At 38.2% G+C, this 27003-nt stretch overlaps 1 protein-coding gene across 2 annotated transcripts in view; it reads right to left on the reverse strand.

Moving 5' to 3' along the window:
- Grm5 (glutamate metabotropic receptor 5) overlaps window positions 1-27003 on the reverse strand; it is a 455620-nt gene that overhangs the window by 25552 nt on the left and 403065 nt on the right. For both annotated transcript variants that reach the window (XM_059271812.1, XM_059271820.1), the window contains exon 7: window positions 25220-26159. In XM_059271812.1, the coding sequence (XP_059127795.1) occupies window positions 25220-26159 (940 nt within the window). The remainder of the gene's footprint in view (window positions 1-25219; window positions 26160-27003) is intronic.

Below are 27003 nucleotides of genomic sequence, written 5' to 3' on the forward strand. Positions count from 1 at the left end.
CTTGATTTGTGTTTGTACCTTTGCTCCTTCCTCAATTTTTCCTTTTCTTTAGGCGTTTAAAAAACACTTTATTCTGATTAAAGCATGGTGTAGTAGGGGTAGAAAAGGGAGATGTGGGTATTTTGGGTCCATTTATGTGTCTGAAGTGTGAAGAGCATGGGAAGGGGAGCCATGCTTACTGTTATTACAGCTGTTCAAGTCTGGAAAGGAAGCCATGGAAAGGAAGAGTGCCTGGCCCACAGGTTGTCCTGTGAGCTGCTAAACAATGTGCAGAAGAATTGGCTGGATGCCATGGTACCCAGAGGAGGGACCAAAGTTATAGGTCTGTGACTAGGCATTCATGCTGTACCTCTTTCTATTCTCTTTTTCATTATTTTAAGAAAGTAATTTTAATTAAGGGAATTATATTTCACAGCTTTAGGATGATATTTTATGGTTTATGGTGATGACACACAATTGTAACAGATGGATTTTTTTTCAATTTGCTCTCTTTAAGTGAAAACCTATTACTATAACTGAAACATTTATCACATTAGGTAGAAAGGAGACAATTTTAGTTTCACAATGGGAGACACTTAAGAAAACATTCACTATGTTTCTTGATTCCTTACAGTTATGTGTCTGGTACTGTGATAGTTTAAATGTAATTGGCCCTCTTAAGCTCACAGGGAGTGGTACTACTGGGAGGTGTGGCCTTGTTGAAGTAGGTGTGGCCTTGTTGAAGGAAGTGTGTCACTGTAGGGGCAGGCTTTGAGGTCTCTTTTGCTTTAGCTTTGCTCAGTGTCCCAGTCCACTTCCTTTTGCCTGCAAAATGTAGATAGAACTCTCAGCTACTTCTCCAGCACAGTGTCTGCCTGCACACCACCATGTTCCATCATGATGCTAATGGACTGAACCTCTGAAATTTAAGTGAGCCATCCTAATTAAATGTCTTCCTTTATAAGAGTTGCCATGGTCATGATGCCTCTTCACAGCATTAGAAACCCTATCTAAGATAGGCACTAAACTAGGAACTAGTTGTATGGGCATTTAGAAATACAGGAGTATATCATGGATGAATGTGACTAACATACAGAGGTATTCACATACCTTTGGTACCCATGGGGAATTCTTTATAAGAGTTTTTGTAGATAATAAAAATTCCCAGATGCTCATATCCTTTATGAATAATGAGGTATTCACAAAAACCAAGAAATAAAAAACCCCAAACCCAACCAACCAACCAACCAAAACCTATGTACATGCTTCATTCAGATTGGCTTATGGACATGGCTGTTGGGCATTTTATTGATTTCTAATTAATTTAGGAGTGGCCAGCCCACTGTGAGCAGTGTTATCACTGGATTTGTGAGACTGAGCCCTGTAAGAAAAGTAGCTGAAGATGAGCCTGAGATTAAACTAATGAGTAGCATTACTCCATGATTTCTATTACAAGTCCCTGCTCTGCTGGATTTCCTACTCTGCCATAATTCTTGCATTGATATCTCTCAATGACATACTGCAATGTGTAAGATGAAACAATCCTTCCATTTCCAGGTTGCTTTTTGGTTGAGATGTTTTAGCACAGCAATGGAAAGCAAACTAGAATAGCCATTTATTTATATGATTTTGAACAGCATATGTAATTTTATTTCTTCTTTGAAGAATGGGAACAAAACTACTTCTCTCATAAGATTGGCATTTTATAGAGATTTGAGCATTTAATCTTGCAAACACCCTGTGGGCTGAGTTCTATATGAATGTGATTCTATAAATACAAGACAGAGTAGTATAATAAGTGGCTCAATGTTGGACAACTAGAGAGGACAGAGCCAGGGCCCACATTTGGACTGGTGGACTCTCAGGCTTGTGCTCTAGAACATTAGATTAAAGAAAAGAACTGTAATTACTAAAGAGATAACTAATAGAAAAAGAAAAACCAATTAAAAAATCAAAGTGGAAGCCTATGGATTCAAAAACAGAGGAGGATGAAAATGAAGCCAGGCAGCATGTTAGGGACTTTCTGTACGTTGTCTCAAACAGCCTTGTGATACTACATTACCAATAACTTCATTTACATGGTAATTATAGCTCAAAGAACTAATAAATGTTGATATTGGGGTTCAAATTTGGTGCTACTGACCATACACTATACACACAAATGTTGTGTACTTTTTATAGTAGATACCAGTTTTGTAATTGCATGAAGAAAATGTACTTTATAGCCTCTGTACCCGAGAGGAAGTTAGAATCTAATTGAGATGACAAACAAGCCCAACATACATGAACAATTAGACAACACCGACTTGGCGAAGGTAGCAACAGTTACTTATTTAGTGTTGGAAAGGCCACATTCCTAGAATTAAAATGGAAAAAAGCTACAGTGGAAGGAGATCTTACTCTGGCCTGAGAGGCAGGCTGTGCACAATTACTACTAACAATTATTTTAAATGAGTGTAAGTGGTTTGAAGAACTCCATTCTGTGAAAGAACATTCTTTTTCTGATACCTTTATTCCTCATGTAGATGAAGCAGAGTAGACCCAAAAGCCTAGTTTTTCTCTTTCATGTCTAGAAGTAAGACAAGGTACACAGAGGAAGGAGATGGTGGCACACATGCTGGGTGAGCTTGCTCTCTTGCACATAACTGTCTGGTTCTCCACAATAAAATACAGTTTTGTGAATTCCATGAAGTCAGAAACATCATTGTATCCTAGTGTCTACAACAGTAAAATTTCTGCTGGGTTTCCAAACAAACAAACAAACAAACAAACAAACAAACAAACAAATATCCTGCATAAAAGAATAAGTGGACGAGAAACAAAAAGATGGTAGAGAATTTCAGAAAAGGCCTAGCAAAGTTAGAGGGGATAGAACAAAGAGAAAAAAATGCCTCATCCAGCATGGGCACATCTGCTTAGTGTTCACTGACACCGTTTTGTCCCTTCTTGTACGATTCCCTTTTATCCCCCCTTTGGTATGCTTTCTGTGACTCCCACAAAGGCTTATGGTTCCCACAACTCTTTACTGAGGTTGCTGCTTACATCTTTGGGTCTACTATATGGAGAGGCATGGCCTGGGGGAAGGACAGTACTTTCTTCATCCAGGACTTTGTTCGTTATAAGGATGCTTTCTACACTCAGCTGCATGCCTAGTGCTGAAGTTTCAAAATATATCGCTTAACCTTGGCAGACAATGTGCTGAGTAATGTTCTTTAGCAAATGGTATCTGTTTATTATTATTGCCTGGGTAACAGCAGTCACCAAGCAGAGGACCTGGGTTTCCTTCAACAGCATTTACCTGCCCATTCTCTCTGTAAGCCTATTTATTTTTGATACCTGGTCACCAACTTATAACCCCCTCCCCCCATATTGCTGAACTCCTTACATTCACTGGGCTTTCCTTGGTTCCTTCTCCATAAATGTGTGCATTCTCATGTGTCTCCAACAGAGAAGGGCCCCATAAACCCTCTCCCACCTGCTTCAGAAGTCTCTAATTTACTAGGGCTCTGCTGCCCTCTAGGGGGCCTGTTCATCACATCCTTGTCAGCACCAGTCTATGTCCTGGTGTTGGAGTGTCATGTCCATATCGGAGGCTGCCAAGCTCTAAGATCTTTTGCCTATTTCTGCACTCACCAGTTTAGAAATCTGCAGGGACTGTCTAGTGTAGTTTGGGTAGGAATATGAGACAAGCAAGTGAGTGTGCTTATGATGCCCATCACAAATAAACTTTGGAGGAGACTTACATGCTCACAGTGATACCAGTGTGACTTTCGGCTGTCTCATCAGCATTTTAATTTCAAAATTCTATTAAAGTTTATGTTATTGAATCTAGGATCTAACAGTGAAAGATGGGTGAATGAATGTCATTTGCACTTCTGCCTGGGCTTTGAGAGAGAGAAAGAGCTTCCTTAACGAGACGGGGTATAACATTGTGTTTCCTTATTCTCTTTACCAATTTGATTGCATATTAAATGAAAACTCCCTGCCATTTATCTTGACTTCTTTGTAACTAGAGTTGCTAGCCAAGATATCATATCTGAACCCCCCCACCCCTTTCCTTTCGTGATATAACTTACCAATTGAGTCTCTGGAGGCTCAAGTGATACTAACACCCCTATAATATTTCAATATCTATGGTCTCTATTCTTTATTCTACCAAACTATATTCCACACCCAAACTCCCTAGTCTTTACCCCATTTTTCCAGAAATTTGAAATTTCCGAACCAATTCCATCATTTTCCAAACATGTTTACCCGTTTACCTTTCTCCTCACAGCCCATCTTCCTTCACTGACTTCCATCGTCACTAAAAGCTCATGGCTCTCCTAATGTCACTCTGTTTTTTTCACTCTTCATCATTCACAATCCTCTTGTTTACAGTGAAAACCTTAACTCTTCCTTTTCTCCTCTATAAAACACATTCAATCAGTCATCAAGTTCTGTAACTGCACTAGCTAATGGAAAGCATCATACCATTTTACCTATTATTTTAATGTACACCCAAGATCCACTTCTTTCATTTCTATTTTATTTCTATTCTATCTACAAACACCAGGACACTTTCTAATATAGCCATCTTTTCATGTAACCACTGAAACTCTCTGAATCTCCCAGTTATAGATAGGAGAAAATATAAAATTTGCATTTCACCCAGTTAGCCATCCAGATACCAGACTGTTACTGCCATTTCCCTTCCCTGTTTTACTTCAACTACAATGGACAGTTGGCTCGTGTCTTAAATTTTCAATCTCATTCCTGCTTCAAGATCATTTTGAGTTGCTCTTCCTTGTTCTCAGAATGCTTACTTTCTGTCTCTGAGAACTCTTCATGTTATATTTCTTCATTCATACCTATATGCCCTTTCAGCTCACTCACTGAGGAATTCATGATACCTTCTCTAAAAATGTATAAAGTAATTTCCAATCTACCTCATTCTACATATCACACCAGTTCATTTTTTTAGTGATTAATGTTCTGTATTTTATATGTTTTATTGTCGTTATTGCTGATAGTAGGTGAGAACTGTGATTTTATTTGACTCGTGACTTTATCTTTTATGCTCAGAGCATTTCCAGGTATATTATACATTCTCAGTGAATTATTTTCAGGTGTACTAGTGAATAAACATTAAAAGTCAGAGTGTTAAAATTTAGTCCAAGTTCACCAAAATTATCCTATGTTTGGTTACACTGATTTTCGTTTTATCTTCAAAAAAAAAAAAGAACTTTGATGTGTTAATACTTTTGTTGTAATTTGACTGGAGTATGGATAAAAAAATTTTATGACTTTTAAGAAAATAATCCTATAAAGGCCTACAGCATTGAAAAGTGTGAAAGAGTGGTGGTGATGCACACCTTTAATCTCTGCACTCAGGAGGCAGAGGCAGGCGGATCTCTGGGTTTGAGGCCAGCCTGGTCTACATAGTGAGTTCCAGGACAGTTAGAGCTAGAGAAACCCTGTCTCAGAAAACAAAAACAAAAGCAAAGAGCAATAAAAGTGAGAAAGAAGATTACTACGTATTGTATAGAGCTTAAAATTTGAACATAAAATTAAAAATGTAATTCAAAATATGACATAATATGCATAATAGCTTAAAGACACCAGTCTCTCTCACAATATGTATACATGCATGAATACATATGCACAGAACCATCTAAATGAGTGGTAGTCATTAATGTGGGCAGCCTGTGAACTTCACAGTGAAGAATGACATTTTACAAGACATAAGATGGTAGAGGTGACATGGATGAGGATGATTTCCATGATCAATAGATGCTTTGTAGAAAGCCAAGTATGAGGACTGTTTGAGGTTCATATCAGCAGTCTATTTTCTGAAGACATTTTATACTTAAGAGCTGCACAAGATGAATCTTAAAAAAGCTAGGAAGATAGGAGGGATGGCATTGTTGAAATAAGAGGCGTGTCACTTGGATGCTTCTGTCTCTGCCTCCCTATCCCTGGGATCACAGGTTCACGCTGTCATGGCTAGATTTTCACATGGGTGTTGGGGTCTGAATTCAAGTCCTCTTGCTTCTGTGGCAAGCACTTTACTAATGGAATCACCTCCTTAGCCCCTTTTCCTTTGTTCTTATACTAGTCACCAAGTACAGCACAATTCTTACCACCTAACAAAATACAGGAACTATGAAATGTTTTGTATGCAAGTGGAGAGGTCTGGGAAACGTGATACAGAAAATGAAACAGAAAAAGGATGGCTGGATGATTAAAGAAAGATAATTTATGCAGAAAGCTAGAGAAAGAGATTGCCTATTTCCCCTAGTTTGTCTTTTCTATCTGCACCGAAGAAGTGGAGCTCAAGGGAAAGACAGAATTGATAACCTGAATAATTATGCCTGAGACTTACTTTTCTCTCACTTGAAGTTTTATGTTCTGAAAGAGACATGACTGCATGCTCCAGACATGTTACACCTAAGCCATTTCCATGATGCACTAGTTAAATTTTTTTCTTTTTTTCCTTCCTTCCTTCCTTCCTTCTTTCCTTTCTTTTTCTTTCTTTCTTTCTTTCTTTCTTTCTTTCTTTCTTTCTTTCTTCCTTTCTTTCTTTCTTTCTTTCTTTCTTTTTCTTTCTTTCTATTAGGTTTCTCTGTGTAGCCCTGGTTATCCTGGAACTTGTTTTGTAGACCAGGCTGGCCTTGAACTCAGAGATCTGCCTACTTTTGCCTCCAGAGTGCTGGGATTAAAGGCATAAGTCACCAGACTAAGCGTCAAAACAAATATTTCTAAAGATATTGAGTGTTTCAAAAGAAAGAAAAAATGACTCCCAGTTTACCTTACCATCTATTCAACTTCCATCAATTAATGAAAAATGTTTTAATCAAATTTAGATAGTAATGAATGAGACCAATAATATCACATACAAATTAAAATTCACTGTAATCACACTATTCAGGAACACTGATTCATTTTTTAAAGAGACTGTTTTATATGCCATCCATCAAGATCAGCCAGACATTATATCTCCACAAAGATAGTTCAATTATCACAAAGCCAAATCTTTCAATTAATCATTTTAAAGCTTTTTTTCTTCCAAAATAAAATACCTTAAGTATATTATCTATAAGACTATAACTATGAGATCTAAATCTTTGCATTTCCTTTTACAGGTCCAGAGGCAGATGGAAGTATGTTTAAATGGTGTATGTACTTGGAGGAAGTAGTAAGCAAGAATTAGGGCAATGGGGATACATAATAGAGAATGATATAGAGGAATGTAGTAAAATATATTTTATATATTTGTGAAATAGTGAAAGACTAACTATCAGCTAATTAATTCAAAAATAAAGAATGACTTATTCCTTTGAAAAAATGAGCTACAATTTAGTACAGATTCACCACCAGGTGTTATTTACTAAGATACTAGAGAAGTGAATCACTGCTGGTCACTGAACACATATTTATGAGAGAAATTTCTAAAAGTAGACACTTTCTCATTGCTGGTGATGGAGAGCAGGAAGACAATGCCTAAAACAGCTCAGAATTTAATATGGTAGGGAAACACATAATCCAATGCATGGCACCCGAATCTTACCATTTTATATGTATTGTATTACCATAATCTACTCAGAGAACAAGCAAAATTATGTGCATTCTTAAATATAGGGTCTTACTACATTGTATAATTATGTCTTGAAGTTTTGGACTCATGAAATCTTCTTGCTTTACCCATCCGTATAGCTGACACTAGGTATGGTTTTATGTGCCCAACAACTAAAAATAAATAAATAAATAAATTAACAATACAATAAAATCTGATGAGTTCTACCTGAAGGGATTTAGAAAGCCTTATGTACAGATAATTTACAAAATCATTTTAACATTTGGGCTAGGAATTGGAGGGTGAGGGTGTGTTTTCTAGACTGAAAACTGAAGAGATGAAAAGCAAGCATTGGTAAAAGCAGAGGGGATAATCTATTTACGGGCACAAGCACAGCAAGCAAAGAGATGGCTGTGGTTGGTGTGTCTCTGCAACTGGTGCAGTTTGGCACTGTCAGGTTGTATGTGTCTGGGGGCTTCCGAGAGGAAGGCTAGTGTTGGGACATTGAGGGTTGGTAAGACAATGCAGATCATGTCAGTCATGATAACAGAGTGTTTTGAGGACACAGTCCTTGGTAATATCAATGAGAATACACTAAAGAAGATAAAACAGGTGTGAGAAATGACTGGCTGGATTTGAAGGGTCAGGGGAATTGAAATGTCAGCAATGATACAAGTTTGAGAAATTGGGTTCCAGTTGTAGCTTTTATCCACAGAAGGTGTACATGAAAAAAAATTCAGCTATGAGGTCTAGAAAAGAAGATTTTTTAAAAACTTTTTGATCAAAATAGTTTCTTCTGTTGACATGCTTTATATATTAAAATGATTCACACTGTCAAGTCATTCTGAAACTTTACTTAAATATTTGCACGAAATGAGTATTTAGGAAATTGTTGTTGATTTATAATTCTAATTGATCACTTTGAAAATATACCCTCTAGAGTCTTACATTTTAAAATTTGCATTTCTTTATTTTAAAAAGATTTATAAATACAGCCCATTGAGTCAATTTATTGTTGCCTGTATATGTATGTCTTTAGGGGCTGATCACTTGGTATTGGATAACCTATCAGGGAGCTAGTCCCTAAAGAAGACTGATTCTCCTGTCAGTACCCATTAATTGCATAATTAAAGCAGAGGTAATGAACTTGAGAGGGAGTCAAGGGGACATGGAGTTGGAGAGGTGGGGGGGGATAGAAATGATACATTAATTGTGAATGAAAAATTTTAAAACACTTTAAAATATTGTTTTATTTTATATGTGTGTATTATGTATGTGTGTGTCTGTGTATGGGTATGTGCATGTCTCTGAATGGATATGTGCATGTAAGTGCAGGTGTCTTCAGGGGCCAGAGGCTTTTGAATTCCTGGAGCTGAAGTTATAGGAAGTGGTGAGCTGCCTTATGTGGGTACTGGGAACCGAACTCAGTTTTCCTGGGAGAGACCAGTGTGTAATTTCAACCACTGAGCCATATCTCTAGCTCCTGGAGTTTTACTCATTTTAAGGAATAATATTAAAAATAGTCTCTATTGATAAAAAGTAAATACAGGTAAATTATAACAGATGGGAGTGAAAGCCCATGCTTAATCGGTTTGTCCTCAAGAAAATGGTCTGCCATCTCTACTAGTTCTTTTCCAGTTGGTGTTGTCTGCAATGAATTTAACATGTCCTCCTGCTGTGTGTTTGCTTTCATGAACAAGTCAGGTCACTTTTGGACATGCGCTGGATGGTAATAAAGAGCAGAAGGAGAAGGGGACAGAATAGTGGTTAGCAGAAGTAGAGAAGACAATAAATCATTCGTCTGTTGGTTGAGATGGTCGAAGGGGATACTCAGTTAAAATATAACTGATAGCTGCAATGATAGCTTCCCAGATACCATTCTTGATATCAGCCTTCTGTTTATTCCTGCAAAGATTTCACTATCTTTATTCACAAAACCTTAGTGTTTTAATCTCTGGTAGCCATGGCTAAGACCTCAGAGTCAAATTGCTTGACTGTGAACTCGAGGTCTAACACTTTGAGCGATATGATCTTGGGCAGTTTACCTAAATTCATCATCTTTCTGTTTCCTAATTTGTACATGGGATTGCTAATGCTGACCATTGTATAGCTTATTTTAATGATTCAGTGAATGTTTATGAAGGACTAAACATATTCATTGTGCTAGGAACTACCATCAGCCTTATGCCACTCATCCATCACCTTTGCCTTGCCCATGACACTCCACCTCCCCTCCTATAGGTTGGACATATTTAAACTTTTGGCTGAGTATCTTAGAGACTGATTTTAAATAGAGCAATAGTTGGAGGAATTATCAAACACTATCTCTTTTTCATTTAGCAACCACTAACTGATTCTAGTTACTTCTTACTTATATTGAGCATTCAAGTATAAAATGTTTCATATCATTTTCTATGACTAGTAAAGGCTGTCTTCTTTTTTCACCAGACTTTGTTCCCCTTGGGAAGTGAGTTGATAGGAAAAGTGGCTCAACAGATTTACTTCTTATTCCACAGTGCTAGCCTCAGAGAGAGCCTTGGCTTTTACTGAAGTTTTAAAGCCAAAACTCTCAACTTTATCAGCAGAATTCAAACTCCAGTTTAGCCATTTGCCACTTTGATCAAGTTTCTCATCTCTGTAAAGCAGTCATCAGCATAATGCACTGAATGTGTTCGTTTTAGGTTGTTATATTGAAGAGAGAGTATGCACTGTTACCAGTAAGTAAAAGATATTAAATAACAGTTTGATTCTGGGAACAAACACTTGAAGTATGACCTATGGAATTTGAAAGAGATTTCTATCATTAAAAATGAGAATTTGGAGGCTATTTAGGCCAGACTCTCTGCTGATGTTTAAGATTAAGATTAAGATTTTTAAATAAAGTATTAGTCTTCATGGAAATGATGCTGACTTTTTCCAGCTGTAATATGCCCTGCTGTTTCCACAGGTGTGGAAATATCATGCCTATTTTGATTGCAAAACCAATAGGTAAAATTTTGGTGTGTACATTAGGAACCTTCTTCGATTGGTGCATATCTGGGAACTAACATGTCCACTATTATTATTGCTTGTGAGAAAAATTGCCTCAGTTAATATAAAACTCTGAAAAAGCCCACATTGGCAGTCCTGCACCAGGGCTACATACAGCTCTGCATAGTTTGAGCACATATACTCTCTCATGGAGGCTACCCAGAGAATCTTCAGTTTGCCATCCAATGGCCAGGAAAGGAGCGGAATGCTAAGGGCTGGGAGGTTGAGTTGGAAGGCAGGTTGTATGTGGGAGGGAGGAGAGAAGGAGAGGAAGAGAGTCTATAAACAGTTGACACATAAGGTCTGCTGCTTCACTAGAACCACTAAGGATGGTCAGAAATGCCCTGGAGTTTAAAGGCTGTCTGCTCCTTTCAGCTCGCAACTCCCTTTATGTCTGGCACTCTTCTCCCTGGAGATGCCATCGCAAAGCAGTGTCTGCACAGTGAATACAATTAAATGAAAGCTTCTGGAAATGTCCAAGGGGAAATTAGATAACATGTGCTTTGATGCAGGGATTTGGAGTTTGAAGGTGAAAAAAGACCAGGAAAGATATCAAAAGCCCGAGTCTGCTTTACTCTGGTTTATATCAGCATTCTGCAAATGTACCTTTTAAAGTATTTCACTGAAGTCGGTTTGCTCAGTTTTCCTCAAGTGCCATCAGATATTTCACATACTTTAGATTAAATACTTTAAATTAAAGCAAATATTAAAGTTAGATTTATCTTGTACAAGAATGTTGAGTCATCTTTTCCCTTTCCATTTCATAATTCAATGAAAAGAAAACAACTGCTTTCTTGTCTTTCGGGCTAGAACAACTGGCTCCTTTACTGTCCTGGAAAAATGTGATCTCTGTCCATTGAACGGTAAAGTTTAATTTTGACCTGGTCCATTCCCACTCATGGCCTTGTACCCAGTGGATAGAGGACCCCTGGCAGAGGTGCCCAAATCAACCAATGTCATGATTGATTTTTCTCTAGTAGAATGCACTGACTGGTATTATTAACTCTCATCAATAGAGTAAGTTGGTCCTGACCTTTACACTTTCTTTCTAAGACCCTGCAGGGCTACAGAGTAAAAATGTTAGGATACAGCAAAGACAAAAGTTAAGATGGAAAGTGTGGGGTTGTTTCTATCAGTTTGGTCCATGGTCACAAGTCTGTGGGGCATCTTCTTGATTAATAATAGATGTGAGAAGACCCAGCCCATTGAGGATGGTACAACCTCTGGGCATTTGATCCTGGGTTGTATAAGAAAGCAGGCTGAACAAGCCATAGGAAGTAAGCCAGTAAGTAGCACCCCTCCATGATCTGCCTTCAGGTCCCTGCCCTGCTTGAGTTCCTGCTGTGGGATGTTCTGTATGGCAAATGTGTTGCTGATTGGTCAATAAATAAAACACTTTTTGGCCATTGGCTAGGCAGGAAGTATAGGCGGGACAAGGAGGAGAATAAAGCTGGGAAGTGGAAGGCTGAGTCAGAGAGACACTGCCAGCCTCCACAATGAGAAACAGCATGTGAAGATGCCGGTAAGCCATGAGCCATGTGGCAAGGTATAGATTAACGGAAATGGATTAATTTAAGCTATAAGAACAGTTAGCAAGAAGCCTGCCACGGCCATACAGTTTGTAACCAATGTAAGTCTCTGTGTTTACTTGGTTGGGTTTGAGCGGCTGTGGGACTGGCAGGTGAGAGAGATTTGTCCTGACTGTGGGCCAGGCAGGAAAACTCTAGCTACAAGTTCCTGCACTCACTGCTTTTGATGGTGAACTATTGTTATATGGAATTGTGAGTGAAATAAAACCTTTCCTCCCCAAATTGTCTTTGGTCATGGTGTTTCATCACAGCAATAGTAACCCTAACTATGACACAGTGTGAGCAGCCAGCCTCCCGCTACCTTGCCTGCTATGTCTTCTAGACAATGATGGATTGTATCCCCTGATCTGTAAACCAAAATAGACCTTTCCTTCATGATGCTGCTTCTTGTCAGATATTTTGTCAAATCAAGAAAAATACAGCTTGCTTCAGGTGTAGATTTTATGGAAATATATTTTGACCATACAGAGATTCTAACCAAGTCATTTCCTCATGCATTTTCACACCCCCTGCTAGTTAACCATACACTTCCATTTAGTGTTGATATAGTGATTTACTTGAACCTGAATACAGAATGACAACTTCTCTCTTAATTTGGACATTAGTTCTAGTGAAGCAAAAGGGTATGCTCCTCATTCAGAAAGTGGAGATAAACTGAAACTTCTGTGAAGGGCAGAGTGGAAAATGCACTTAATTCAACCAACATCAAGCCTTTTAAAAATAAGAGTTATTATGTTATCCTCAGTTGAGCAGGTAATGACGAACTTAAACAAAATCCCTAAAAGAGAACAAATAGTGAGGAAAATTACCCACTTGATATATCTTGACAACTTGTCAATCATGCTACTGTAGAAGGACTGTAGCATTTGGATTCAGCTATCCTTGAGTTTGAGTCTCATTTGTGCTCCTAGCCAGCTGTGTAATGTTGAACAGACCACACAACCTCTCTTTTAAGGCAGATAATAAAAACAACAAGTAGTTTTGTTCATAGCTTTGGAAGGATAGCTATGAAATGATTCTTTTTGTTTCTTTTGTGCTTGGTTTTGTTTTGTTTGAGACAGGGTCTTTGTATGTAGCTCTTGCTGTCCTGCAACTCACTTTGCAGACCAGGCTAGCCTCAAACTCACAGAAATCTGCCTCCTTAGTGCTGGGTTTAAAGGCATGGGCCACCATGCCTGGCTATGAAATTATTCTTAAACCAGAACCCTCAGCATCACTTGGGAGTTCATTAGATATACAGACTTTCTGGTCCCAACTCATTCTAGTCAGATTTCTGTTGCTGTGATAAACATTGTTATCTAAAGCAGGAACCGAGAGACAGGAACTGAAGTAGACACTGTGGAGAAACACTGCTTGCTGGTTTGCTTCCTATAGCGTGCCAAGCTTACCTTTTATGTAGTTCAGTACTACCTGCTCAGAATAGCCCTGTCCTTGGTGGACTAGATCCTTTTACATCAATCAATAATGAAGAAAATGCTCCACAGACTTTCCCACAGGCCAGTGGGTTGGAGGCATTTTGTCATTTGAGGTTCCCTCTTACCAAATAACACCAACTTGTATTAAGTTGACAAGAAACAAAAGTAAACCAACAAACAAAACAACCAGCAACACTTCCCATCACCTTAGACACACTAAATAAGAAACTCTTGGCTTAGGGACTTGATTCCATGAAATAATGATATCTGACCTGCTTAATAAATGCTTCTTCTAATTCATTTTTTTAAATTGGGAACTTCATTATATTCATTGTGCTTTGGTTTTGAGTTCTTGTTTATTTTGGAAGAACAAGGTCAGTGATGGATTCAATGTTTTTTTTTGCAGCCATGGCCTTTTTCTTTTTAAAGCTTGTACTAAGAAACGCACGTGGATAAATAAAAGAAAATGGCATCATTAATTTGCATTTTTCTCTGTGCCACTTTAACTCAACAACTGGGAATCACATTTTCTGGCAACATTCATAATCTGAAGAGGCCCTTGTGACAGAAGACAATAGAAGAGGCATCAAGGAAACTTGTGACCAGGAGAGAAATTGTGACTATGTTTCTCAATTTCTTATTCATTCATTTTTATTAAGCCAAAGTGAATAATATAGGCATATACTTGCCTCACCAGGGAGCTTCATGTTATGGGAGCATAGGGGTTCCTCCATGAAGTCATTATTTAATCCCTACACACTTAACTCACAATAATTCCACAAGCTAAAATCATACTTACTATGAAGGACTATAAATACACCAACAGAACTACAACACAAAATTGAAAATTGGCTAAAACCCCAAAACCACATTAAGGTCTAAAGAAAGATCACCTGCCCCCAAAGAAGAAGAAGGAGAAGAAGAAGAAGAAGAAGAAGAAGAAGAAGAAGAAGAAGAAGAAGAAGAAGAAGAAGAAGAAGAAGACAACCAAGCAAACAAAAAACAGAGAAACAAACAAAAATAAACACCCAGATAATACTTCTTAAACCTACCACCAAAGAGTGCAATGGAGATTTGGAGGATCATGAATCCCTAGAATTGAGCAATGATTCACTAATAAATCTAACTCCTTCTGAACTTAAATGTTCTTGTGGAACTGATTTCTTGAAGAATGAAGCTGTGGAATCTTCTTTTCCATTATGTCACCTGAGCTGTGTAGTGGGTGGACCTGAGCTAGGATAACTCTATAATTACGAGGAGGAAGCTGACTTTGGATGAATTTGGAATTTGGGACATAATCAATACCACATAGACACTCCGTGAGGTAAGTATTTCTGTTCTTGTGTTGTAGAGTCTCAAAGAGTTTAAATGTTTGCTCTATAGCTCCATATTTTAAGGGTTGGAGCTAGGATTAGAATGTACTCTTTAAGGCAAGACCCACTTAACCACAACATAGCAATTCCAGCTTAAAGCATTAGAGACATGAACAGGATGAGTTGTTCCATGATGTCAACTTGACTGTCCATACACTTGTGACCTTTATTCATTTCAGAGACTATAAATATGTATCACATAAGGCAGAACTACATTTACCATGATCTTATTGAATAATAATTACAGAGAAAAAATATGATATGTGGTTGAGAAAATGACTATCAGAGAGGCTTTATTTGAATAGAAAAGGACTTTGAATACTTGTGTCCCTGGGTTTGAATCAAAATTTTTGTTCCACTACCTATTAATTCACCAACTAAAGGCTTTACTTTGCTTCTATTCACCTACTTATGATTATTCTCTTATCTATGAGCCAAGAATAATAATTTCTACCACTAAATATTATGCAAATTTTCTGAATGTTAATAAAATTTAAAATCCTGTGAATATCTAATGAGATATATATTAAATAATTTAGCATAGTAATTGTCATAAAATAATTGATCAGTGTGTGCTAGTGTATGAAAGGTGAAGCCATCCACTGTTAGCACACAAGAATTTTACTGTTTTCCAGGAGGGAGAAGAGGTGGAGGACACCTATGTATTGATTGGGAGTGGGGAAGGGAAAGTGGTCACGAGAGATTTGTTTGACAAGTAAAGTTATTGAGTGTTTGATGGATGGAGCTAAGGATAGGACACTGGGGGAGTTTGAAGACTGATGACTCTCTGAGGCTTGGCTCTTGAGAAAACAAGAACTGCTTCCTTTCCCTGCCCATCTCAGCTAGAAGTCTGAAAACAAGGGGATTAGGAAGAGGTCAGGCAGAGAGTGGCTACAAGCAAAGCCATCTGACGAGGGAAGGAGCAGCTCTTGGAAGATATCCTGACAGCTGCAAATACTTAGGGACTGTCTTACAGTACCCAGGGGGAAGAGTCTGGGTTCTAATGTGCAGAACCTCCCTGAATTAAACTTACAGATTGAACTCCTCATTTAGAGACCCAGTTTCTCACAAAGCTTACCTTTGTTCACCCTTGTTTAACATAGACTCCTATCACAGCACTCCATCATGTCACTAAATTCATTTGTTTCCAGTCTGTGTCCTTCAAGAGATTAAGATAAGCCCAAGGATGCATTTCTTGTTTCTGTGTTTGTTTTGTTTAGTTTGCTTTGATCTCTGAATCCTCGGGATGTGAAAGGATTATGACTGCAGAGTAGGTACTCAAGAGAAGTGTGATTTTTGAGATGCTTCTTACATTTTAAGGACCAAGTGTTGTTAGATAAAATCTTGGCAATGAGGCCAACAGAGTGAATAGATTTTCTCTACTGTGCTGAAAATAAAGTTTTACTTTTAAGAAATTTCCTAAGCTGAGACATTTGGAAACTGGGCACATTTGGTTCAGCTGCTGTCCTTTGCATGTACTAAATCACTTTATGTGTATATGTACTTACAAGATGTGCTGTCTAGGTTTTATCAAATCACCTTTTTGTTTTATTTTAAACAACAGGTTTCATTATGAATCCTTACATGTGAATGCTGTGTGCTATATGAGCCTTGAGATCTGCTGCCTAACAGACTCATGATCAACCCATCCTGTATGCATGCTCTATGGAGCATTGCTATGGGTCAGACAGTAAGGAAAATATAAATATATTCAAGACAGCATTTAATAGATGTAAAAAGATTGTGTGATGTACTAAACATTGCATGTGTGCCTTAGAACCTCGCACAGATCCTGACAATGATCAGTCTCAGTAAAGACACATGAATAAGTAAGATGAACTGGTGTTAAGTATGTGTGTGAAATGCACAAATATTCTAAGAATCCAGATGAGGGAACCTATGTGACTTGATTTAATCTGATTGGGTTTTTTTTTAAAGGAATCTTTGCCTAGGAAAATAAAAGGATCCAGAGAGACAGAAGAGTCAAAGACTCTATAGAGAGAGAAATAGCACACACATCATTTCACACAGACTAATAACCCCTTAATGGACTCTAAGCAATTGGGACCATTCAAGCTCTGATAATGTTTGGAGTGTATTGGAATTCCAGGCACGTTTAATTTGGTCAATGGATGTGCATGAGATAATAGTTGGTTTAGTAGATAGCCTAAGTAAGCTCTCATAACAATGTTAATCAAAGCAAAGTTAATTAGTTAATTAAAACAAAAGTGGAAAGTGATAGTTTCTAAAATTAAGTTAGCAGCAACAATACTAATGATACTGCAACTTGACCATAATTCCTAGGGAGGGTTTTTCTCTTCTACTAATTTAGCCATGAAAGGCTCACTGAATCTTAGGACCTCAATTCCATGTCCCTGGAAATTCACAATCTTACAGACCTAGAACTTCAGATTTAACAGCTTTAATGATTTATTTAAATCAGGACTGGTTTTACATTCATTTGTCAATTTGCAGCTGAAGTGAAGGACTTAAATGGAAGCCTGGCATTATCCCCTTGACAATGATTTGATGCTGCACCATGTCACGTGTGAAATTAGTGTCTAGAACCAAAATGTTAATCACAGGGACCTCTATACATTGATGCATAAATAGCATGTTTCTATTAAAAACAAAACTATAGTGACTCATCCCTATTTAAATAAGATTCTCCCTTTGCTATTTTGGTGAGTTGAATGACTGACTCTGGGCCTTTTCCTTTGTGCTCTAGGGAAACCAGCTTCACTTCCCAGAAAAGTGCTGGATCAGTCAGAATGAGCCGTGCTTTTTCCTTATGCACTCAGAGCTCCAAGCAATTCTCACTCCACCACCAAAGGTACAAGCTGACTCCCCTTGCTCCTTCTCACTGACCATAAACCATTCTTTAGACAACCTTATGCATGTATTCTGTGTAGGCTGCCATGATGTTTTCCACTGCAAATCCTTTAGCATACCATTTCTTCCTAACATTAAAGGATGTTTAAAGATTTAAAATTTTATCTTATTTTTAAGAAGTTTCCAAAGCAGAGAAGAAATTTGGAAATTGGTCAGTTTGGGTTCAATTGCTGTCCTTTGCATGTACAAAATCATTTTGTGTGCATGTATACTTAAAAGTTTGTTTAGATGTGCTGTCTAGGTTTTGTCAAATTATCCCTTTAAAAAAACAAGAAGTTTCATTATGAATAAACACACTATGAATTCACATGTGAATGCGGTGTACTTTGCTCACATCCAGTCTTTCATTTCCCTCTCTGATCCTCCTTCCCCTTTCATGGGTTTCCTTGATGAAATGGACCCTGATAGACTATCATCTTCCATGTTTCACATTACACATCTATGGAAATGTTGTAAATTCTGAACATGAGCATACATCTGAGCAAAAATATGGTACTGTCTTTCTGAGTTTGTGAAATCATCCCTCTTTGAAAAGTTAGTTTTATTATGACATTTTTATGTGTGAATACCGTATACTTTACTCACATTCATCCCATTTATTACCCTTTCCTCTTCTGCCTTCCTCCTAATGATCACCTTCCTAATTTAATTGCTCTCTCTCTCTCCTCTATTGATATAAATTACAGATACTCTGTAACCATATTCAGACATATGTGAGTATGTGTGTGTGTGTGTATGTGTGTGTATGTGTGCGTGTGTGTGTGTGTGTGTGTGTGTGTGTGTGTGTGTGTGTGTGCACACACCCAGGAACATGTGTGTGTGTGCATACATATGCATGCGTATTATAGACTCTGCATATGAATGAAAATGCGATATTTGTCTTTTTGAATTTATCAAATTATCTTTACAAGTCAGTTTTCTTTTGAATCTGCTTATAAGAGACTAACAAGTTTTTATGTAGAATAAATTATTACAAGTGTTTTCTCTGTGCTATTTCATATATATATGTATATATATATATATACATTATATATATATATTTCTCTCATCAAATGTGTTCTTGACACATGTTGTTGTCTGAAGAGGCTCTAAACCCCCTCTTTTCTGCATTTTCCCTGATGTGTGCCAGTTAATTCCAAGTCCACCCATCAAGATTCAAGAGCTGGCCATAATGCATGCTTTTAAAGCAAGAAATCCCAGTGTAGGGAGAAAGCATCATCTTAGATGGCTTTGCCTGCTTCTTCAGCATCTGTCAGTAGTTTGCAAACAGCTGTTTCACCTTAGAACACACTGAAGGATCAGACTGATTCTGCCTTGTATCCATATGCCTTTAGAAATGGGGTTACCTCAGAGTAAAGCTATATTTTCCCTTTTTCCTCCCAATTTCTTTCAAAGTTAATTTTGCCCACTTTTTTGCTAAGAAAACAGATCTTTTCTTGATATAAAACTGTGGCCAGAAACTTACCCTTTTACCAAAAGTTTAAGCATTTGCTATATCTGTCTCAGATGCCACGGATGCTGTGGAGGTGTCACTTACATGATCAGCTTCATCTATTAGTGTCTTGCTTATCATTCAATGCTTTGACATATAAATTACAGATACTCTGTAGCAATACTCACATTTACATTCTTCAAATAAAAAAAAACTGGAGAGATTTGTAGATAAAATCAAATCAAAAGTGTATAAGGGTTGTTTTCATAAAAAGGCCTTTATACTTCAAGTAGAAAATGGTTGGGAAGAGTTAATTAATGAACAATTGGTTTTTATCTTACAAGATTTGACAGCATTTATCTCTAATCAAAGAACAGAATTTTTTTTCAAGCATTGCTTGGAAGACTAATAATTTGTTTTCCAAAGAAAATTTCATGATACATTTTACAGGGTTCACTGGGAAATGCTCAACTCTTGTGAGGACAAGCTAAGACCCAAATTAAAAAACTGCCTCATTACATCCAAGTTATGAGGTTATGGAGAAGTCTTCAAATGATGCTTAGCCTCAAGTTCCTTAATTTGAAAATTGGAAAAGGTGAGTGCTGATACTTGCCATATTTCATGAGATCAATGTTAGGTGAATAATATATATGAAAAATTCTGTAAAGTGGGCAGAACATAGCAAATGGATAATAGCTGAAGACTTCTCAGATTTATATTCTTTAAATTATCACTGTACTTTTTTCCCACTACTTCCTTCTTTGCCGGTCTCCTTATTCTTTTCAATTGCTCCAACCATTATTACTGCTTTGTATTACCACTTTCTGTTGCAGACAAATTTCATCAGCTTATGCAGTGAAAATTGCCACACACTTTTCCCATCCAGTTCCCTTTACAGACAATGAAAAGCTACTTTTCACTTTATGGTAGCTATTTGAGTAAGTTTTGTTTAGTAAGACATAAAGACCATTTCTACAGGATTCTGACAAATATGTTTTCTAACAAGTAGAACCAGTTTATGAGGATCTAAAAATGGTTCTTGCAATTCTAAAATGTTTTATATTTATTGACTGATTTCTATGTGTTGTTACTAAACATTAATATAGAACCTTATTCTTTAAAATTAGGATTATTATGTCCTATTTCATAGTTTATTAAACAGACTAAAATACCTCATTCAAGTTAATAATGCTATATTTAAACCCAGGCATAGATCCTTGTGGAATACTGCTCAACATGTATGGTCCCTCTCTGTTCCTTCTCCAAGGAATTAACAATTGGAAACAATCATAGAAAACTTTGAATTGTTACAACATCCCTTGTTCTATGGTATGTCATTATCATTCTCTTTAAAATGGAGAGGCATCCATTGTTGTTCTGATTGGATGATTGCTGATGAAGATATACCTAAAGAGATCACATAGAGAAACATGACTCAGACCTAGTCCTGGGCTAATATCAGTTGGTGTCTCCATAACCAGATGGAATGGTGCAGAGCAAAGTGGGGCCAGGATAGGAGCTGCTCATCCCTAAAGACCTGATGTTTTGGATTTTTGTTACCTACTGAAGACCTTCCTAAACCCCAACATATGATCTCAATAGCACAAGACAGAATTCAGACACTGAAAAGTACAAATAATAGAAGTAATTTAGAAGAAAACATGAAAATATCAGAGGCACCGTTTTTACTTGCTCCCCATTGTCTAAACTCTGGTGTGACAATGTGAAACACACCGACCTTTACGAAATTGGGGTTTGAAGGAGACGTAAATTCTTAGAGTTATGTCTTACAATGTGAAAAATAGTACCTTTTTGAGCATTTTGACTCTGTATCAAAGAGGAGCAATATTTTAGTTTAGGATCAGGTCGGAACAAAAGAGGAAAGGACTTTGAGGTCACAGCCCTCACTGAGGATTACATTTTGAAAAGAGCAGCAGGGATGGGATGCACTGCAAGAGGATGACAGCTTTCTCTGATTATTTTTCTCCACATCAACAGCATATGCCAACTCACATATCCTATTTGGTGGCAGAAAGAAAATCTCTCTATAATCAGATTGTAGCCTGTCTTAGCTATAATCACATGGACAGACCAGGCTTTCTTTAAGGTTTCATAAAACAACAACAATTGCTTCAAAGTACTTCTCTATTTTTATTTATTTTATTTTGATATTGTAACACCTAATTGTACTGACTTCCAGATTTAATATCCTGAACAATATGGCTCTGGAAAGGAAATCAAAAATACTTATTGCCACGAAATCCTATCTCTGATCACTTAAAAAAATAGTTCAAGCATCCTCTCCACCATGGCTAGGAGTCTTAGCTGGGGATATCCTTGTGAGTTCGTGAGGATTTCCCTAGCTCCAGTTTTCTCCCTAACTCCTTAATGGTTCACTCTGTCAAGATATCTTTTTCATTGCTCTCCTCTCTGTCCCTGCCCCAACTAGGCCATCTCAAACCCTCATGTTTTCACCCATTATCCCCTCCTCTTTACTCTCCCAGTTTACCCAGGAGATCTTAACCTTTTCCCCTTTTGGGATGATCCATGCATGTTCCTCTTAGGGTCCTTCTCTTTATCTAGCTTCTCTGGGGTTATGGATTGTAGCCTGGTTATCTTTGCTAGTCTTCTCATGTTCTCAGATTGGTCTCTACACTAATTGTCATCATAGAACCTACATCCAGTGACTGATGCAAGCAGATGCAGAGACCCACAGCCAAGCACTTGGTCAAGCTCCTGGAGTTCTGTTGAAGAAAGAGAGGAGGTATTATAGAAGCAAGAGGGGTCAGGATCATGAAGGGAAAAACCACAATAGCTGACCCAAGCTAGTGGGAGCTCATGGACTCTGGACTGACAGCTGGGGAGCCTGCATGGGATGGCACCAGGCTCTCTGAATGTGGGTGAAAGTTGCATGGCTTGATGTTTTTGTGGGCCCCTGGCAATGGGACCAGGACTTATCCTGGGTACAGGAACTGGCTTTTTAGAGCTCATCCCCTATGGTAGGATGCCTTACTCAGCCTTCATGCAGGGGGGAGGGGTCCTGCTCCAACTTGGTATGCCAACCTGGGCTGACTCCCCAAGGGAAGCCTTACCCTGTATGAGGAGGAGATGGGAATGGGATGGGGGAGGTGAAGGGGATCAGGAGAAGGGAAGATATGGGGAACAAAGAATTGTATATAAAATGAAAAAGAGTTAAATAAAAAAGTTGAAATGAGATAGTTAAAAATATTAGTAAAATATCATAGAGAAATGCTGTGGGATGGTCTGTATGTCAAGTGTGTTGCTGATTGGTCAATAAATAAATCACTGATTGGCCAGTGGCCAGGCAGGAAGTATAGGCGGGACAAGGAGGAGAATAAAGCTGGGAAGTAGAAGGCTGAGTCAGAGAGACACTGCCAGCCGCCACGATGAGAAACAGCATGTAAAGATGCCGGTAAGCCACGAGCCATGTGGCAAGGTATAGATTTGTAGAAATGGATTAATTTAAGCTGTAAGAACAGTTAACAAGAAGCTTGCCACAGCCATACAGTTTGTAAGCAATATAAGTCTCTGTGTTTACTTGGTCGGGTCTGAGTGGCTGTGGGACTGGCGGGTGACAGAGATTTGCCCTGACCATGGGCCAGGAAGGAAAACTCTAGCTACAGAGAAACGGTATCACTGTATCAAGACATGTGATTAACAATCCATCCATTTCTTGATTTGAGACTGGTGGTGATAGGCCTGTGAGGGATATTTGTAACACAGAATACTGCAGGCTTAATCTTATGAAAATTGGTATGATCACTGCAAAGTGCTATGCAAATTGTAAGACAAAAAAACAAAAACAAAAACAACTAAACCCAAGTACATTACTACCTTTCTAAACTCATTGATTTATCAAATACACCAACACATCACTAATGATCTGCTTCTACGTGTGGCGTGCCACTGTGAGTCCAGCTAGGCACCAAGAACAGAGGGATCTACAGAAAGGTAAGAGGTTTCCACTCCCAGGGAGCTTGCTCTAACCAAAGTATGAAACAAGATATGTTAAACGATCTGGCATGATGTCAAGATGGTGAAGCCTGGAAAGAGCAGAGTCTTCACAAACTTGCACTGCACTTTGGATGCCTTTTTAATTGTTGATATCATCCTATTTGTGTATATAACTGACTTTCAGGTATTTAAGAATACTTGCAATTGATAACTTAGTTCATTAAAATAATACTTCTTAAGAAGTGTTTTTTATATGATATATGCTAAGTGCATATGTTATGTAGTCCTCAAATGGAGTAACAGCTGTACTTCACAATCTCCATTCATCAGAGGAGGAACTGAGTCTCAGAGAGGCTAAGAAAACCTGGCAAAGGATGTACAGCTAAGTAATTTCTGCTGCTAGTATTTACTGGCAGGGCTGTCTAGCATAACAATATGTTACTTTGACTAAAGTGCCTACTATGTGTATCCATTCCTTACAGTCCATGATGTAAATGAAGTGATCCTAATTAGTCATCTGAAGTCAATACAGTACAGAGACAAAATGACAATGTCAGCATCCAAACAGAGGAAAAGCTGGTTATGCAGCATTCTTTGCCATCACTAGATGCTTTTTTGTAAGGAGCCTTCCCTGTTGAGTTCTTGGTACTCAGACCTAGGCAAACAATTGCCTTCCCATGCCAGCTTGTCTGTCTTATAAATCATTTTTTCCCTAGAAAATTTTTATTTGAAAAAGTGGCTGGTGAAAGAAAAGTCTGAAAAATACATGTCTTAGACAATCTGAAAAGCTGATTTTGCAGAAGTTTTAGGAGTGTTTAATAGAGGTGTCAGGAAGGCATGGAGGAAATATATGAGCATGTTAGATATATGGAAGGCCTTCTGTGTATAAACCAAGACTCTCTGGCATTTGTCAAAGAAGGAAATGATACAACTTAGTTTATCAAGTGTCTACCACAACCTACGTGGGAAGAGATGAGAAATGTAAAGTAATCAGAAAAGAATTTAATGAGGTAAAGGTACAAGTTAATAACTCCAACAGATTAGGCTTTATGGCTAAACAGCTCCAAAAATCTTATAGGCCCATTTCAAACCTCAGCAGACACTCCATATTCATCATCACTATCATTTATGCTTTGAATAAGCAGGGATGACAGAAAAGTCATCCAGAGGAAATATTATTTAGATATTTATATTATTTTTGAAAAACACTTTTCAATTGAAAGTTATTTAGCTTACATTTCCTTATACAATTTTTAGAAAGATTATGAAATTCCAGGAGAGATGTCCTGATCAGCATTTTGATAGGCACTTCCTAAATAGAGGAAATCTTTACTCATAATTCATAAGAATTCATGGAATGGTACCTCCTTATTTCCAACTATCACCAATCCGTGTAACACTTTAATGTCTTAGAATTTGTTCTCAAGACTCATGGTTTCTATTTTGAATCTATGGGGACAGTTATAAGAATAACACAAAAATTCACTTATACATTGGCCTTTGACTCCAGATCATTTATAGACTGCAGTTACTTATTAGCTGCTGTTTATGACATTGAACATGAGGTGGGATGAAACTCTAGGCAATAAAGAACTGGGAAACTAATTCACTCAGTAGAATTTCATGCAAAGGCATTGTGTTATTTTGTCCTTTTAGGCTGTTAAAATATCTCTATAAAGAGTTTAACTTGCCTACTTCAACTAAAATATAACCTAGCTCTGTTCTCCCTACCGGTCTGAACTAACTTGCCTTAGGATGTAACTGTTTTATTAGCCATCTTGACTTCTATGCTCTTAGCCCTAGCTTATTTAACTGGACAATACTCAGTCAATCCTACAATAAACACTAGGGAAAGTCTCAAACCCTAAAGCACCCTGCGTCCTGTAGTCTGAGTCATGCAGACATCCTTATTGAAAGACCAAAGCAAACACAGCAGTTTCCCCAGCAGCCATGCCCTGCTACGCCCTCACAACTGTTACCTTAGCGTTTCCCCAGAGGAGCCCCTCCTTTTCCACAGATTGACTAGGCTGCTGGATCTGCTGGCAGCAGAGGATGACTTGCCATCCCCTACATGCATGCGCACCACTGTAGATGTTGTAAAGGCGCTGCGCACATTTCTCTCCGGTTTGGCTAGGATGATGTACACCTTCGGCACAAACATGCAGCCCAGAGCCACCGTAGCACTGAGGCTGACTGAGAAACACATGGTGATGATTTTGTAGTTGCTGCCAAAGTAGATAGGCACGAAGGCCAGCCATATGATGCAGGTTGTGTACATGGTGAAGGCGATATACTTGGCCTCGTTAAAGTTAGCAGGAACATTTCTGGTCTTGAAAGCGTAGAACGTGCAGCTCAAAATCAACAATCCATTGTATCCAAGAGGAGTGACAACCCCTAGATTGGTGGTGTTACAAATCAAGTAGACTTCTCGAATGCTTGGGTAGTCATGCATTATATCCGGAGGCTCCATGATAAACAGGGCCACAATAATGCCCAGCTGGATACAGATGAGAATGAAGGCAATCACTAACTGAGCACAGGCACTCATGAATCTGGGCTTTTTGGTACAGATCTTCTTCTTGCTGCCAGCTAGGATCCTCGCAATACGGTTGGTCTTGGTTACGAGGGCTGAATAGCTCATGGCTGGAGAGAGACCGATGCCAATTCTCTGGAGATAGCAGTAAATCTGCTTGGGCTTTGCAATGAGGCAGAAAGTGCATAAGTAGCCCAGGCAGATGCCGGCAAGGATAATGTAGCAGAGCTCTCTGCTGGAGGACTTGACCACTGGAGTATCCCGATAAATGATGAAAATCACAGTAACAAACAGGGTGGCCAGCAGGCCGAGACAGGCGAAGACCACAGCTGCAATGGGCTCAGGGTCACCCCAGCGAAGATACTGTACTGGGATCAAATCACAACCTGCAGAGACACAGAAACATATTGAAAATGAAGGAGATAAATTTATTTGGCGTACAAGCACCCAATTTACAAGCAGCTGCTTTTGATTATTTCAGTCTGTCTCTCATTTACCTTTATAATTTCAATCTCTCATACAATTTGTTCCTTCAAAGATTCATTCAGAAAAATTAATATTGTTAAGTGTATGCTGTTTGATATGAACTGTCCTACATTCTGAAACTAAGTGATGATAATCATTTTTCCTGTCATCATAAAAATTAATTGGCATCTTTTAAACAATTACTTACATCTGGGGTAAGCCAATGGAGAAATGCCCTGGCTTTATTCTTAGTCAGGAGCAACCAAGGATCCCTACAATAGGAACTAGCAAATGCTATATGACAGAACATGAAACTGAGTATATTTGGGGAACATAGGTTACGTGTGAGAAAAGGAGAAAAGAAAGGACACTACAGTGCAATAGTGTGATGCACAGTCTTGGATGAGGCTGCAGAGCAGGCAGGTGGGGCAGCAAGCAGGTCAGAGAACCTCAAGTTGACTGGAAGTACTATTGTGAACTGTGTAGAAGAATGGCATGGAAAGATTTGTGTGGCTGCATTTCAAACATGCTTTTATTGATGTATGAAATACAAGCTGTAGACAAAGTTGCAAACTATCTCAGAGTCATCTAAGGTGTTTTAATGCATGTCTAAGTACATTAAAAGTAAATCTGTGAAAGGTGACCAACACTGGTAAGGATGAGCTAAGATTTTCAGAAATAACTTTGTTTTAGATGTCACAGAAGGGAGGATGCTAGTAAAAACAAAGGAAGATTTTTGATATTTTTAAGCAAACAAACAAACAA

The sequence above is a fragment of the Peromyscus eremicus genome, chromosome 1 (assembly GCF_949786415.1).
Source record: "Peromyscus eremicus chromosome 1, PerEre_H2_v1, whole genome shotgun sequence".
Taxonomy (NCBI): Eukaryota; Metazoa; Chordata; class Mammalia; order Rodentia; family Cricetidae; genus Peromyscus; species Peromyscus eremicus.